The sequence below is a fragment of the Phaeoacremonium minimum genome (genome assembly GCF_000392275.1).
Source record: "Phaeoacremonium minimum UCRPA7 unplaced genomic scaffold PA7_03_scaffold_40, whole genome shotgun sequence".
NCBI classification, from domain to species: domain Eukaryota; kingdom Fungi; phylum Ascomycota; class Sordariomycetes; order Togniniales; family Togniniaceae; genus Phaeoacremonium; species Phaeoacremonium minimum.
Window position 1 is genome coordinate 140,354 of NW_006920947.1, and position 13,038 is coordinate 153,391.

At 51.9% G+C, this 13,038-nt stretch overlaps 2 protein-coding genes across 2 annotated transcripts in view; both read left to right on the forward strand.

Annotated features, from left to right (window-relative positions):
* The window catches only part of UCRPA7_749 (putative ttl domain-containing protein), a gene marked incomplete at both ends in the record, with an annotated part of 2,537 nt that extends 537 nt beyond the window's left edge, over positions 1–2,000 (forward strand). Inside the window, 3 exons of the mRNA XM_007913342.1 lie at positions 8–234; positions 297–362; positions 581–2,000. Coding sequence (XP_007911533.1) covers positions 8–234; positions 297–362; positions 581–2,000 — 1,713 coding nt within the window. The remainder of the gene's footprint in view (positions 1–7; positions 235–296; positions 363–580) is intronic.
* Positions 2,001–6,892: 4,892 nt separating this feature from the next.
* On the forward strand, positions 6,893–10,898 carry UCRPA7_750 (putative calcium-translocating p-type atpase protein; the record flags this gene model as incomplete). Its single annotated transcript, XM_007913343.1, has 2 exons — positions 6,893–9,945; positions 10,004–10,898. The coding sequence occupies 2 exons, from the start codon at positions 6,893–6,895 to the stop codon at positions 10,896–10,898; spliced, it is 3,948 nt and encodes a 1,315-aa protein (XP_007911534.1).
* Between the last annotated feature and the right edge of the window lie 2,140 nt (positions 10,899–13,038).

Genomic DNA, 13,038 nt, shown 5'->3' on the forward strand with positions numbered 1-13,038 from the left:
CGACGAGGAGGAAGAGGAGGAGCGCATTCGCCAGGGCGAGGAGGTCGATGCCGGCGGCGAAGTGAACGGGAGCAATGGCGAGCAGAACGGGAGCCGTGGTGCATCAGGAGAGGCCGCATCGGGTCACACGCACAAACACTTCAAATGGGCGCCGAAATTTACAGATGTTTATAAGAGTGTTGACGAGGCGGGGCCGGGCAATGATGGCTGGGCTGTTAAGGAGGGACAGACAAGGTGAGTGCTATATCGTCGCCTTCCTTTGATGACGATGGTGATTAAGACGCTAACTCATATAGTGTCACCCCCTTGAAGGCGAATTTCTGGCATGCGGCGCCGCAATTGCATAACGAGGAGTTGAAGCTGTGAGTGGTTTTCCGTTGCGAGTTGGTTTCCGAGCATCATCGTTCTGTCTGGAGCATCTTTGGCTGTGATAGACAAAAAAGGGGTTCCGAAGCCGAGAAAGAGAGGTATAGAAGCACATCTAGAAATAGACAGCATCTTTGCTCTATTATCCTAGTACGATTGCTGCCATTCTTTAAACTCCGTAAGACTGAATTCTTACATGAAATTCTGTACCCAGGGAACCTTTAAAGTCGAGTACCCCTATCCCGCTCAGGGGCTCAGAAACCGTAGAGAAAGCCATCGCGACGATAAACCAGGATGCCAGATCATCACAAGAGCACCTGTACGCCGTTATTGCCTACGAAGATGCCTACGTCCAACCCCTATTACTTTCTTCTCTCGAATCCCTCCTTCCGCGAGAAGCGTGGACTCTCATTTCTCCTACCGACGCAGCCACAGAGTCTTCTCTAACCAAGTTGGTCCCAAACTCTGCTTCAAAGATCTTACAGATTACGCCTTACGAGACTATCGATTTCGAATACGCCGCCAGCCATCCCGAAAGCTGTCTGATCAACAGTTACATGATTCGTAAAGCGCTCATCCGCAAGCACTTCCTCTCTACTACGGTTGAGCATTGGGTGGCGAAGCATCCCGATAGTTCTCTCAAGACCCATATCAAGCGTAGTGAGGCGTTTGAGGTCGACTACGCCGAGTTCCTCGATGATGCGCTCGTCGAGTCTTTCGACTTGCGAGCAAGCATGGAGCGCAATGAGACAATATCGGGTTCAGGGGCGGAGGCGCAGGGCCGCGAGTGGTGGATCCTGAAGCCGAGTATGAGTGATCGCGGCCAGGGGATCCGGTTGTTCTCCACTATGGACGAACTGCAAGGCATATTCGATGTGTGGGAGGAAGATATGCCAGATACGGACGATGAAGACGAGGATGAACAAGATGAGCAGGGCAATGGTGCAGCGCTTAGTAGGAGTGACGAGGACGATGACAAGGACCACATCACGACATCACACCTCCGCCACTTTGTAGCGCAACCCTACATCCATCCGCCGCTACTCTTACCAGGAGACAACCGCAAGTTCCACATCCGCACTTACGTCCTTTGTGTGGGGAGCTTGAAAGTCTACGTCTACAAGTCCATGCTGGCACTGTTCGCGGCCGTGCCCTATGCTGCCCCTTGGGAAGACCCGGACCTCAACGCCCATCTGACCAACACTTGCTTACAGGGCGAGCAAACAGCCCTCGAGAAGGACTCGGTCAAGGCGTTCTGGGACCTGCCGCTCGACCGCTCGACGCTCGACTCGATCTTCGCGCAGATCTGCGACGTGACGGGCGAGCTGTTCGAGGCGGCGGCCAAGGCCATGACGATACACTTCCAGCCGCTGCCGTACGCGTTCGAGGTGTACGGTGTTGACTTCCTGGTGGACGCCGAGTCGAACGCCTGGCTGCTCGAGGTCAATGCCTTCCCGGACTTCAAGCAGACCGGAGACGAGCTGCGAGGTGTTGTGGCGGAGTTCTGGACAGGAGTGCTGCGCCTCGCTGTCGGACCGTTTGTTGGATCGATAGAGCACCAGACTAGTGAGACCGAAGGGGGAGAGGTTGGTGGTATGGTTCTTGTCCGAGAGGTCGATCTCGGAAGGCGGTAAGATACGCGGGAAAGGGCCAGACGAGGCCAGTGTACATAGCTACGCTGTGGCTATATCAAGGGATTTGTTGGTTACCAAACTAGAAATGATTATTATTTGGCTTCGGAGTTGGGGTTTGGTAGGATTCAAATGCATCCAGGGTTCAGATCGCAGGGAGATGAGCAGGTACATCTGACAAGGCTTGCGTATATCATAGGTAGATGATCCTCTGGGATGAAAGAGTGGAGCTTGGCTTGTTGATATTGGACACGAGCACGAGATATCAAGATTGCGTGGCAGTATGGATTAGTCCCGATGGCTACACTAGAGTCATATTGATACGAAAGATGTTTTGAAAAGAGACTTCTTGCAAGAACCCGAACCATAATCTAAAACGGCAAGGCTATGGCACTCTCATAATTGCTTTCATCCGCCAGATATATACATCTGGATGTATCCTACGAGGTCGCACCCATGGACGATTGTGGCACCTATGTATAATGCATCGGCTCAAGGTTCTCTTTAAATAGGAGAGGGGATCAAGGGGTTTGGGGGTCACTTCGGTGAATGATTTCCTACCTATCAGTACGCGCCTACAAAATATCCATCTTCTGGTGAATTATGGAACATACACTGGAATCCAATCAACGGTGGTTCGCACTTTTCTAGTCCAAGGGAACACGGCAGTCCTGTTTGTATGACAAGTAGCAATATCATCACGATAGCTGTCTAGAGAGATCACATGAGCATGTCGTTTCGGAAGCGGATTCGACGTTTGGTTCATCGCGTCCCGTCTCAAAATCGGCTGTAACATGGGGACAATTACCGCCAGACGGCAGGCTATCACCAGAGCAGAGCATATTAGTCAAGGTCTGTAAATGGCGCGGATGCATACGCCAAGTGACAACTGGGTGAAATCTCGGCGCTTCACTTTTGCACTGCCACACTCTTGTGCTCCAGTCGGAACGGGTAGCATCAAGGTCCTACGGGGCCGCCCGTGGCAAGACAGCGCGTTCTGCCCATTCTCCAGTTTCGTGCATTTTCGACGCAGGTTTTGACGCAGCAGTCCCAGTTCAGATCATCGACGTGCTGCAGACGGGGCAAAATATCCACGGAACGACCCGTCTCATAATCAGGCTTGGCTTTGATATTTCCTGCCACTCATTGTTGGGTTGCGCGGGTCCGAAGTTCTTGGTAGATAAGAACGTCTGGTACTGTACCCAGGAAGATCAACGTTCAGGTAGCACTAACCTTCAACTCAGAAAGATGTGAGGCAGACTCAGCCTCCGCCCAGCCGGATTGGGGGAGAATCCTGAATGAGAGTTCTCTGGTGTAGAATGCGGCATGTCTGAGGCTGCTTATCTCCGGATAAAGACTCTCCGAAGGCTAGGAGCCAAGGAAAATGCTCTTTGGACAGTTGCCAAGCACGTGGGTGTGTGGTGTAGCCTCGCGATGGCATTGCGGTTATCTTGAGTAACAAAACCTATCGTAACTCGCGGCTGAGACACCAGTCATGCCTGGCGATGAACCAACAGCCAGAGAGCCATCGCTTCCGGATGGCCACGAGACCGGCCGCGTTGTTTATTGAGCCACAAGTTGGGTTGCTTGTCAGCAGCTGAGTGGACCGCTCATAGCCCATTTGACGCCTTGTTGAGCATGTGAGATCATACTTCGCAATGCTAGCGTATCTCTGACAGGCCGTCTCCGGTCAGGTGTAGTAAAGGCAAGCAGCACATCGTGCCGATGAATTTCGCTGAATAACTCCTTGATTGCTGATCTGCTTCAGCTGGCAACCCAGATGCCCATATTGAAAGAAGTATTGAATCCTTGAGCGTCTTACAATGCGCCAACCAAGTGTTTCGCAAGCGTCCCGGAAGTACAAGTGTCCGCTGGTAGGGTTGGGGGCCGCGGAAGGTTTCTAGACTTTCTAGAAGAGCGCATCTAACAATTGCCGCCGATCAGCTTGCTTACCAAGGTGCCCTGTAAGCTCCAGCGTTTGTGTTGCTGGTTTATTTTGCATGAGGTGAGGGGACCACCGTTTCGTTGCGCATCGTAGTCCGTAATCAGTCAATGGCCGAGAGTTGATTGGGGACGCAATCTCCGTCACGCGAGATTGGGAGCTTCAAGGCCATTAGTGCCAGAACCCCCTCCCCGGGTAGTAATCACCAGTGGGCGGCCGCGTTAACGTCATCTGGCATACGGACCGCCGTGATAATGGACGCGATATGAAAATGTCTCAATTGACAATTTGCAGGCCAAGAGTCCAAGACCCGCGGCCTCAATCAAGAAGAGGCAGTCCGAGATCCTTGGCTCCGCAAGTCGCTGTGCAACTGCCGCCTTACTACCTACCTACCTACCTCCCTGACTGGCAAGAAATGCGCGTGTCATGCAGTGAAAGGGCACTTGAGGGGAGCACTTGACCTCGTCGGGGTCGCGCTTCAATGGCCGCCACTTCTTCCGAGTAGTTCACGAGCAAGCCACTGTCGTAACTATCAAGTGATCGCCTCACTATGAAATTCTTCTTGGTAGCCAAGCAGCGAAGTTTCTTTGCGCCCCATCGTCATGCTTGGGGAATTGCTTTGTTACTTCAGGTACGGAGACGGTATACGAGTCTTGTCGTTGCTTTGACGGCTACTAAGGAGAGGTCTATCTTCATGTGAACGAACAACGAACCCTTGATGTCGCGATCCCAGAGTAAGTGATCTGGCAAGGATAACAAGCTTGCAATTATCAAGGGTCCCCGAGAGCCTACGCAGTAAGGTGAGGTAGACAGGGTGAGGATACCCGCCTCCCTAGTTAAGCGAAGTGATAACGGCGTAAGCTTGGGGTCCCATCAGTGTTCCGTTTCGCATGTCCAAGCAGGATTGTTCCAGTGGGGTCAATACGGCGTAGTCTACTGTGATAAATTGCCTGTTTCTTGCTTAGAGAAGCCTGGAGACTACGTTGTCAAGAGCGAATACGCATCGTGGCATTGACAACAGCACAAAGATTCCAATGGCGGCGAGTTTCACCAACAAGGCACAATCGACGAGTACGCAAGCAGGCCCAGTCCAGTGGCGAACGACAGCTCGGATTTGCTCTTATTAGCCAAGCAACTAGCCTGGGGAAGCAAATGTCGTGGCTGACAAGTCGATGTGAGAGGAAACTGTGCTGTGATGGGCCCTGTGTTTCACGAAACGCCAGTGCTAGTCCAGTGTGCTCAGGGAGCTTCCCAATGGGGGGACACTGAGGCCCACCCCACAGGCGCCGAGACATCAGGAATTTGGACTTGATTCGGCTCCGTCGTGCTGTGTTCTTGGGATTTTTTTCCTTGGTATATTTGCTTCTGCCTCTCAGGAGTCAGGAGTCAGGAGAGGAGATCGCTGGTGAGCTCTCCATCGTAGCGCGCTTTTCAGTGGAGTCAGGGGGGCCAAGATGGCGAAGCTCTCTCGATTGCGTCCTACACAGTATGTAATTAGTCTAGACCGGCCGAGCTCGAAAAGCTTACAGTGATAGTCAAGTACTGCGTAGTCTCCTGGCGGCCTCCTCGCCGTGGCAAGCAGCTTGGCAGGAACAACAATAACAAAGAACAAAATTACAGGAGACCGAGAGCATCGACGCACTGAAAAGTTGCATGACGACAGACGCCAAGTCGCCAAGCACGGGTTTGGAATTTGGCAAAAGCGAAGAAACGCTGCGAGGCATCGGAGGCATTTCAAGGCATTCAAGGCAATTGGAGCCGCCCCACATCCGCACACATCCACGCACGCACGCACGCACGCACGGGAAGCTGCTCCGGATGGATGTCGGCGGGTTGCTCGATGGGCGGTAAAATGGCCCGGCAGAGTTTGAGAGAAGAACCCAAAACAGTTTGCCATGTCTGGCCAAGCTTGAGTGCTTCTCTTGAATACCAGAGAGATTCTGACTGGCATTCCTCTGTTTCTCTTCTCTGGAAACATGAAATCTATAGATGTTGATACGTCTTCTGGTCTTCTCACTCTATAGATGACGCTTGAACAACACAGCCTCTCTACAATAGCTGAATAATTAAGTGGTTGGGAAGTCTAGACCGTTAGTGATCGCAATTCCATACCAGGCGAGCATGGACAGAGTATGCTGGGTTGCTGCATCATTGGATAGTAGAGGCATGCTGGCTGAAGAGTCAAAGTATTGATGAGTAAGTCAGGCTCCGACTCATGTTGTAGCAGACATGTTAAGATGCTGTGGTATAGCTATTGCAATGAATGTTCAAGTTCATCCCGTCTGTTTCAATCATGACATTTCTCAAGACTCAAGCAGACGGCATGAGGCGTGGCATCTCAGCAATGTCTCAAATGTAACAGGCCCAGCAGACGACTGCCATCTATGTAATTCTTGGGCGATATGCATACCGAAGTATGGCAGAAACCTGGTACTCCTCTAGTTCCGGATAGAAATGAATATAGCTTCATCACTAATAAATCACCAAACTGATATCAAAGAAGAAACGGTGGCTACTGTAAGTCTGTTACAGGGCCTCCCTCTGAAAGATCTCGGCAGCAGAGATCAGACCGTTTTGCTCGGCCGTGCACAGGGTCCATGTCGCAGTTATGAGATGTTTGGCCCCGTCAAAGTCGCCCGCCGAGTAGACAGCCCCACACCAGCAGTCCGGCGCTATCTACCTGATACTGCAGCGGTCGGCGGCTGCTGTTAAGGGACAAGCTTGCTGCTGAGTACCGGTACGCCGCCGGGGGTGGTAACCGGGGTTACCCCTGCGAGCTTCCCTACTGCGTAGTAGCGCCTGGCACAGCCTCAATGCCAAGCCCTGCCCTCCATACAATACATCCAGTACCACCACCATCACCACCACCACCATCTCTCCCCAATCCTGCCTTCTGCCTCTCCAAGTCAGTGAGCGCAGTGCAGCATCGTTAGCCAGCCCAATTCGCCTCGTCATGGCCGACAAGCAGTTCCTCGCCGTGCCAGAGGCCGATGGCGGCAGGTCCATCTCCTCGTCGCAAGGAGAGACCTTGCGAGAGACGTCGACCTCAGGCGAGTCCGAGAACACAAAGGTGATGCACGACCCAGACGCCTTGAAGCCCGACCAGGGCCGCGATGACGACTTCGTGGTCGACAACAACCCCTTCGCCTTCAGCCCCGGCCAGCTCACCAAGATGTTCAATCCCAAGAGCCTGTCCGCCTTCTACCGCCTGGGGGGACTAGCTGGCCTAGAGAAGGGTTTACAGTCAGACCGCAACGCCGGATTGAGTCTAGATGAGGTGCGAGTGCCCAGACACGTCTCGTTCGAGGAGGCCACGGGTGCAAAGTCGGAGAAGGTGATAACGGAGGGAGTCGAGGCGCCCCAGTCGCCCGCAACGAGGACACAGTCACAACCCCAACCAGCCGGAGGAGAAGGCGGTTTCGTCGATCGAAAACGTGTCTTCAAGGACAACAGGTTACCGGAGAAGAAGGGCAAGTCGTTTCTGCAGCTGATGTGGATCACATATAACGACAAGGTTCTGATGCTGCTGTCCGCCGCGGCAGTCGTCTCGCTTGCTATCGGTCTATATCAAACATTTGGCACCAAGCACGACCCTGAACATCCTCCCGTCGATTGGGTGGAAGGAGTCGCGATCATCGTTGCTATTCTAATTGTCGTGTTGGTCGGATCGCTCAACGATTACCAGAAAGAACGCCAGTTCGCGAAGCTGAACAAGAAGAAGCAGGACCGCGATGTGAAGGTCATTCGTTCGGGGAAAACAATGGAGCTCAGTATTTTTGATATTCTAGTCGGAGATGTGGTACACCTCGAGCCTGGAGACATGATCCCTGTCGACGGAATCCTTATCCAGGGCTTCAATGTCAAGTGTGACGAATCTCAAGCTACTGGAGAATCTGATATCATCAAGAAGCGTCCTGCCGATGACGTCTTCACCGCGATCGAGAACCAAGAGGATCTGAAGAAAATGGACCCGTTCATCCAGTCAGGAGCTCGTGTGATGGAGGGCGTTGGTACTTTCATGGTTACCTCGACCGGTATCTACTCGAGTTACGGAAAAACTCTCATGTCTCTCAACGAGGACCCCGAGATCACGCCACTACAGTCGAAGCTCAACGTTATCGCCGAGTACATTGCCAAACTTGGTGGTGCTGCCGGTCTCCTCCTGTTCATCGTTCTCTTCATTGAATTCCTGGCCAGGCTCCCTAAACAGCCCCCTTCAGTAACACCTGCCGAGAAGGGCCAGCAATTCCTGAACATCTTCATCGTCGTTGTTACCATCATCGTGGTAGCTGTTCCGGAAGGTCTTCCTCTCGCAGTCACCCTCGCCCTTGCGTTTGCAACCACCAGGATGCTGCGCGATAACAATTTGGTCCGCCATCTTAAAGCCTGCGAGGTCATGGGAAATGCCACAACAATCTGCTCTGACAAGACTGGTACACTCACGCAGAATAAAATGCAAGTCGTTGCCGGCACAGTGGGTACCAGCCATCGATTTGGCGGCAATCAGGCATCAGACGAGAAGCCACCGACTACTCCAGGCACTCCGGCGTCTCCAGACGATGCGAACATTACCCCAGCTGAGTTCGTTAAAATGCTCAGTGCCGATATTCGGGAGCTACTCCTGAAGTCTATTGTTCTGAACTCCACCGCTTTCGAAGGCGAAGCCGACGGTCAACAGACTTTCATCGGCTCGAAGACTGAGACCGCTTTACTGATCTTCGCTAAGGAGCATCTCGGTATGGGTCCAGTCAGCGAGGAGCGATCGAATGCCAAGATCCTACAGCTTATTCCTTTTGACTCTGGCCGAAAGTGCATGGGTGTTGTGGTTCAACTACCTAATGGCAAGGCTCGTCTTTATGTCAAAGGTGCCTCCGAAATTGTTCTTTCAAAATGTACTCAACTTCTCAGCGATCCTTCGAAGGATCTCACTCCTGCACCTCTAACCGACGATCACCGAGAGACCGTTTCGAGACTTATAGAGCACTACGCTACACAGTCACTGAGAACCATTGGCATTGTCTATCGTGACTTTGACCGCTGGCCACCATTCCGTGTCCGCCGTGCTGACGGCGAAAGAGATGGCGAGGCTGTCTTCGAGGATATCTTCAAGAGCATGGTTTTCATCGGCATGGTCGGCATCAAAGACCCGCTTCGAGACGGCGTACGCGAGGCTGTTAGAGATTGCCAAAGGGCTGGTGTCGTCGTTCGCATGGTTACTGGTGACAACAGGATGACCGCACAGGCCATTGCAGAGGATTGTGGCATTCTCCAGCCCAACAGTATCGTTCTGGAAGGCCCAGAGTTTCGTAACATGCTGCTCGTCCAGCAACAGGAGATCCTGCCGAGGCTTCATGTTTTGGCGAGATCCAGCCCTGAGGACAAACGAATTCTTGTTGGGTTACTAAAAAACCTTGGCGAAACTGTCGCAGTCACTGGTGATGGTACGAATGATGCACCGGCTCTGAAACTAGCTGATGTCGGTTTCTCGATGGGTATTGCCGGTACCGAGGTCGCCAAGGAGGCTTCTGCTATCATTCTTATGGACGACAACTTCAACTCCATTGTCAAGGCGCTTAAATGGGGACGTGCTGTCAATGATGCTGTGAAGCGCTTCCTGCAGTTCCAGCTCACCGTTAACATCACGGCCGTGTTACTGACATTCGTGTCTGCTGTCTCTAGTAGTTCAGAAGAGAGTGTGCTCACGGCAGTCCAACTGCTCTGGGTCAACCTCATCATGGACACTTTGGCTGCTTTGGCCCTAGCCACTGATCCACCGCAGGAGAGCGTTTTGAACCGAAAGCCAGAACGCAAAGGCTCTTCCATCATCTCTTCCACTATGTGGAAGATGATTATCGGACAATCAATTTACCAACTCGTCATTACTTTCTTGATCTACTTCGGATCCCCAGGTGTTCTGCCGGCTTATGATACCGACGTTCAGGATTCTGAAATCCAAACCTTGGTCTTTAATACCTTCGTCTGGATGCAGATCTTCAACCAGTGGAAGTAAGTACATCATCTAGATGATACTTGACAGTGTAACTTTGCTAACCTAAAACTCTAGCAACCGCCGCTTGGATAACAACTTCAACATCTTCGAGGGATTGACCAAGAATTACTTCTTCATTGGTATCGCATTCATTATGTGTGGAGGGCAGGTGCTGATCGTCATGGTCGGTGGAAGACCCTTCAACATCTCCCCGCTTGGACAGACACCAGCCATGTGGGCTTACGCTATTGTTCTGGGATTTATTTCCATTCCGTTTGGAATGATCATTCGCTTGATACCCGATGCCCTCGTGGAGAGACTGGTCCCAGAGTCTCTGAAGCGCAGGGCTCATACCAAAATCCCCGGCGTTACGGTGTCTGACGACGACGAGCGCTTCAGCTCCTACCCCGCAGCACTCGCTGACGTTAGAGACGAGCTGGCCTTCCTGAAGCGCATCAAAGGAGGGCGGATTAACAACCTGAAGTTTGCCATGAAGCATCCTCGTGAGGTGTTCATTCCAAAGGCCAAGACCACCCCAACTCACTCACGAGAACATTCCCGATCGAACTCAGTCAAGTTGCCAACAACGCCAACTCGAGAGAATAGTTTCGGCTCTGTTGGAACTCCCGACTCGAGGAAACGATCTCGATCAATGAGGTCAAGATCCAACTCAGCATTAGGTGCCGCCACGGTCATGACGGGCATCGTTGCCGGCAGTATCGCCGCAGGATGGTCGCCAATTGACCGGAACGGGGATCGTGACTTTGGACAATTCCCACCAAAGTCCCAGCCCTCACCTACGGCCACCAAGGACGATGGCAACGTTTCAGGTCCTCCGCCGACTCTCATAGTAGGAGACTCGATGTCGGACGAGCCACAAGAAATTAGCCAGGACGAGGGCACCTCCTCAGTGCCGAGGTTACGAGTACCACAGCCACCATCATCATCAGGGCGCAAGTCGTTTTCTTAGAGGGTACATAAATGATTGCAGGGGTGGGCGTAAAGGGAAACACTTTGTATATTACTGACTATCGACACAAACATCAACACACAAATACCTGTACCAAAGTCCCGGGTGGCAAGGCAATCAATTGTTTTTTCTTGGGTCAATTGGCAGGGAGTTCAGGGACAGGGTCAAACCTTTAACCATTGCCGGCTTTTATTCGGTTATCACCCCAAAAAAGCATTCGTTGGTCGGTATCTCATTAGAAGAACAAAGTCACTAGCACGACTACTAAACTACCTCCTGTCCACAAGTGGCAAATACAAAATCAAATCTTTTTATTTGTTATGGTAAAGCGTGTCCCTCTCCCCCCAATCGAACTCTACGTCTACTCGGCCTACATAAATGACGAATGACGCATGACACTTTCTGTAGTCCCATGACATGACATGACAACTTGTGCTCGACAACCTTACCTAACTTTGGAGGGGAGGACGGCGTGGGCCATGTCTCCTGCGTCAACGAGGTTATACGGGGCTTTAGCAATTCCGAGTAAACAGCGAGATTTGTGAGGGAAATAAATGTTCCAAAGAGCGAGAGAGAGAGAGAGAGAGGGAAAAAAAAGGTGATCTCCGTTGGCTTGGGCTGGGTGGCCCGGGAGTGTCGCAACTTGGAGAGGGCGCCCCACCTGCATCAAACCCTTTCCACGGAGTCGCGGAAGGGTCCTTGGCTGGGGAGAGCGGCGTGATTTCCACTAACTGGCTGAGGAACAAGATTTTGTCTCTGGTGATAAGACATACAAAAACAGGTTTGAGGAGCCCGCTCTCCAAGACGAGACGAGATTGAAGGAAAACAACTTGAGGAACAGACTTCTGCATCTCATCCTTTTTGTCATCTCGACTTTTGCGTTTCTGATACGGCCCAGATGGGAACTGCAGGGCCGAGGTTATTTCAGCAATTGTGAACAGGCTTTGGGCAGACTAAGAGGTAGATTAGATACCCACGGTCAGGTTATCATGGAGAGAGCTGAACAGGGGTGGGCAGAGTTGGTGCACGAGATAGGCGCAATTCAGCACATTTGACGCCGTGTAATTTACATTTTTGCATGTCTGTGTCACGGTGCAGCTCCAGTCAGACAGGCAGTGCCCGAATGGATTGAGAGGATGAATGACTCTGTTGGAATTCCCGTTGCATTTTGCACAATCTCGGCATGATGAGTGAATTTCCTTGTGTGCCACCGCCCAACTGGCATGTGGAATGCGCAAATAAAAGCCACGCATACTGACAGACAGTGATTCCAAAGGGCAGTACTGAGGACGAGACTTGCTCGACCATCAAAGTATCATATTGCCATCTGTATCTCTTCTAAACTCCGATGGGTCGACGGTCGGCCTTGTGAAGACAGGCAGAGAGGCATGCAGGCACCAATCAGCATGTAAGTGAGGTTAGAGAGATAATCATGGTATTAGTGAGCGAGGCAACGACGACAACCCCAAGGAGAGGACATGGATGACTGACTAACTGAATGCCTAGTTGGTGCATAGGAGAAAGCATAAGCGCATCTCGCCAAGGCAATAGCTTGCGATTCGACAAGAAGGGCTCCTCACGATAACCAGTAGAGCAAACGGTTCAGTTTAGGTGGGAAGCATCTGGGCTTCTTCTTTGTTCTCACATGACCGTCCTCTTTCCCCCTCAGATCCCATTGTGTCTCTCCATCTTAGTGCCGGCTATCCCCCCCGTTTGCATCATTCTACTCTAGATCTAAAGAGCAATAGATCGTGATCCACGGGAGAGCAAAGAAACGTGGCCGGTGGGGAGTGTTCACTTTAGTGCAGTTCGTGTAGTGCAGTGCTTGGGTGTTAGTGGATTGGGCTGTGGCTGTTGGACTGGTCTGGGCTCAGCAAGCCGAAAAAGAGCCTGCCATACGATTCCCCCAGTCGGGAGCCCAGATGCTGGCTAGGTGCGATGCAAGACAGGGACAGGCAAGGATCCTAGGATACCGGTACGATGGATGGATGGGCGGACGGACAGACAGACAGACAGACAGATAGATGGATAGATAGATAGATAGATAGGTGGTAGGTCGGTAAAGTAAGTAGGTAGGAGAGGGAGCCAAGGAAAAGAAGGTCAGCTAAGTTACGAGACGAGACGAGACGATAAAGTTCTC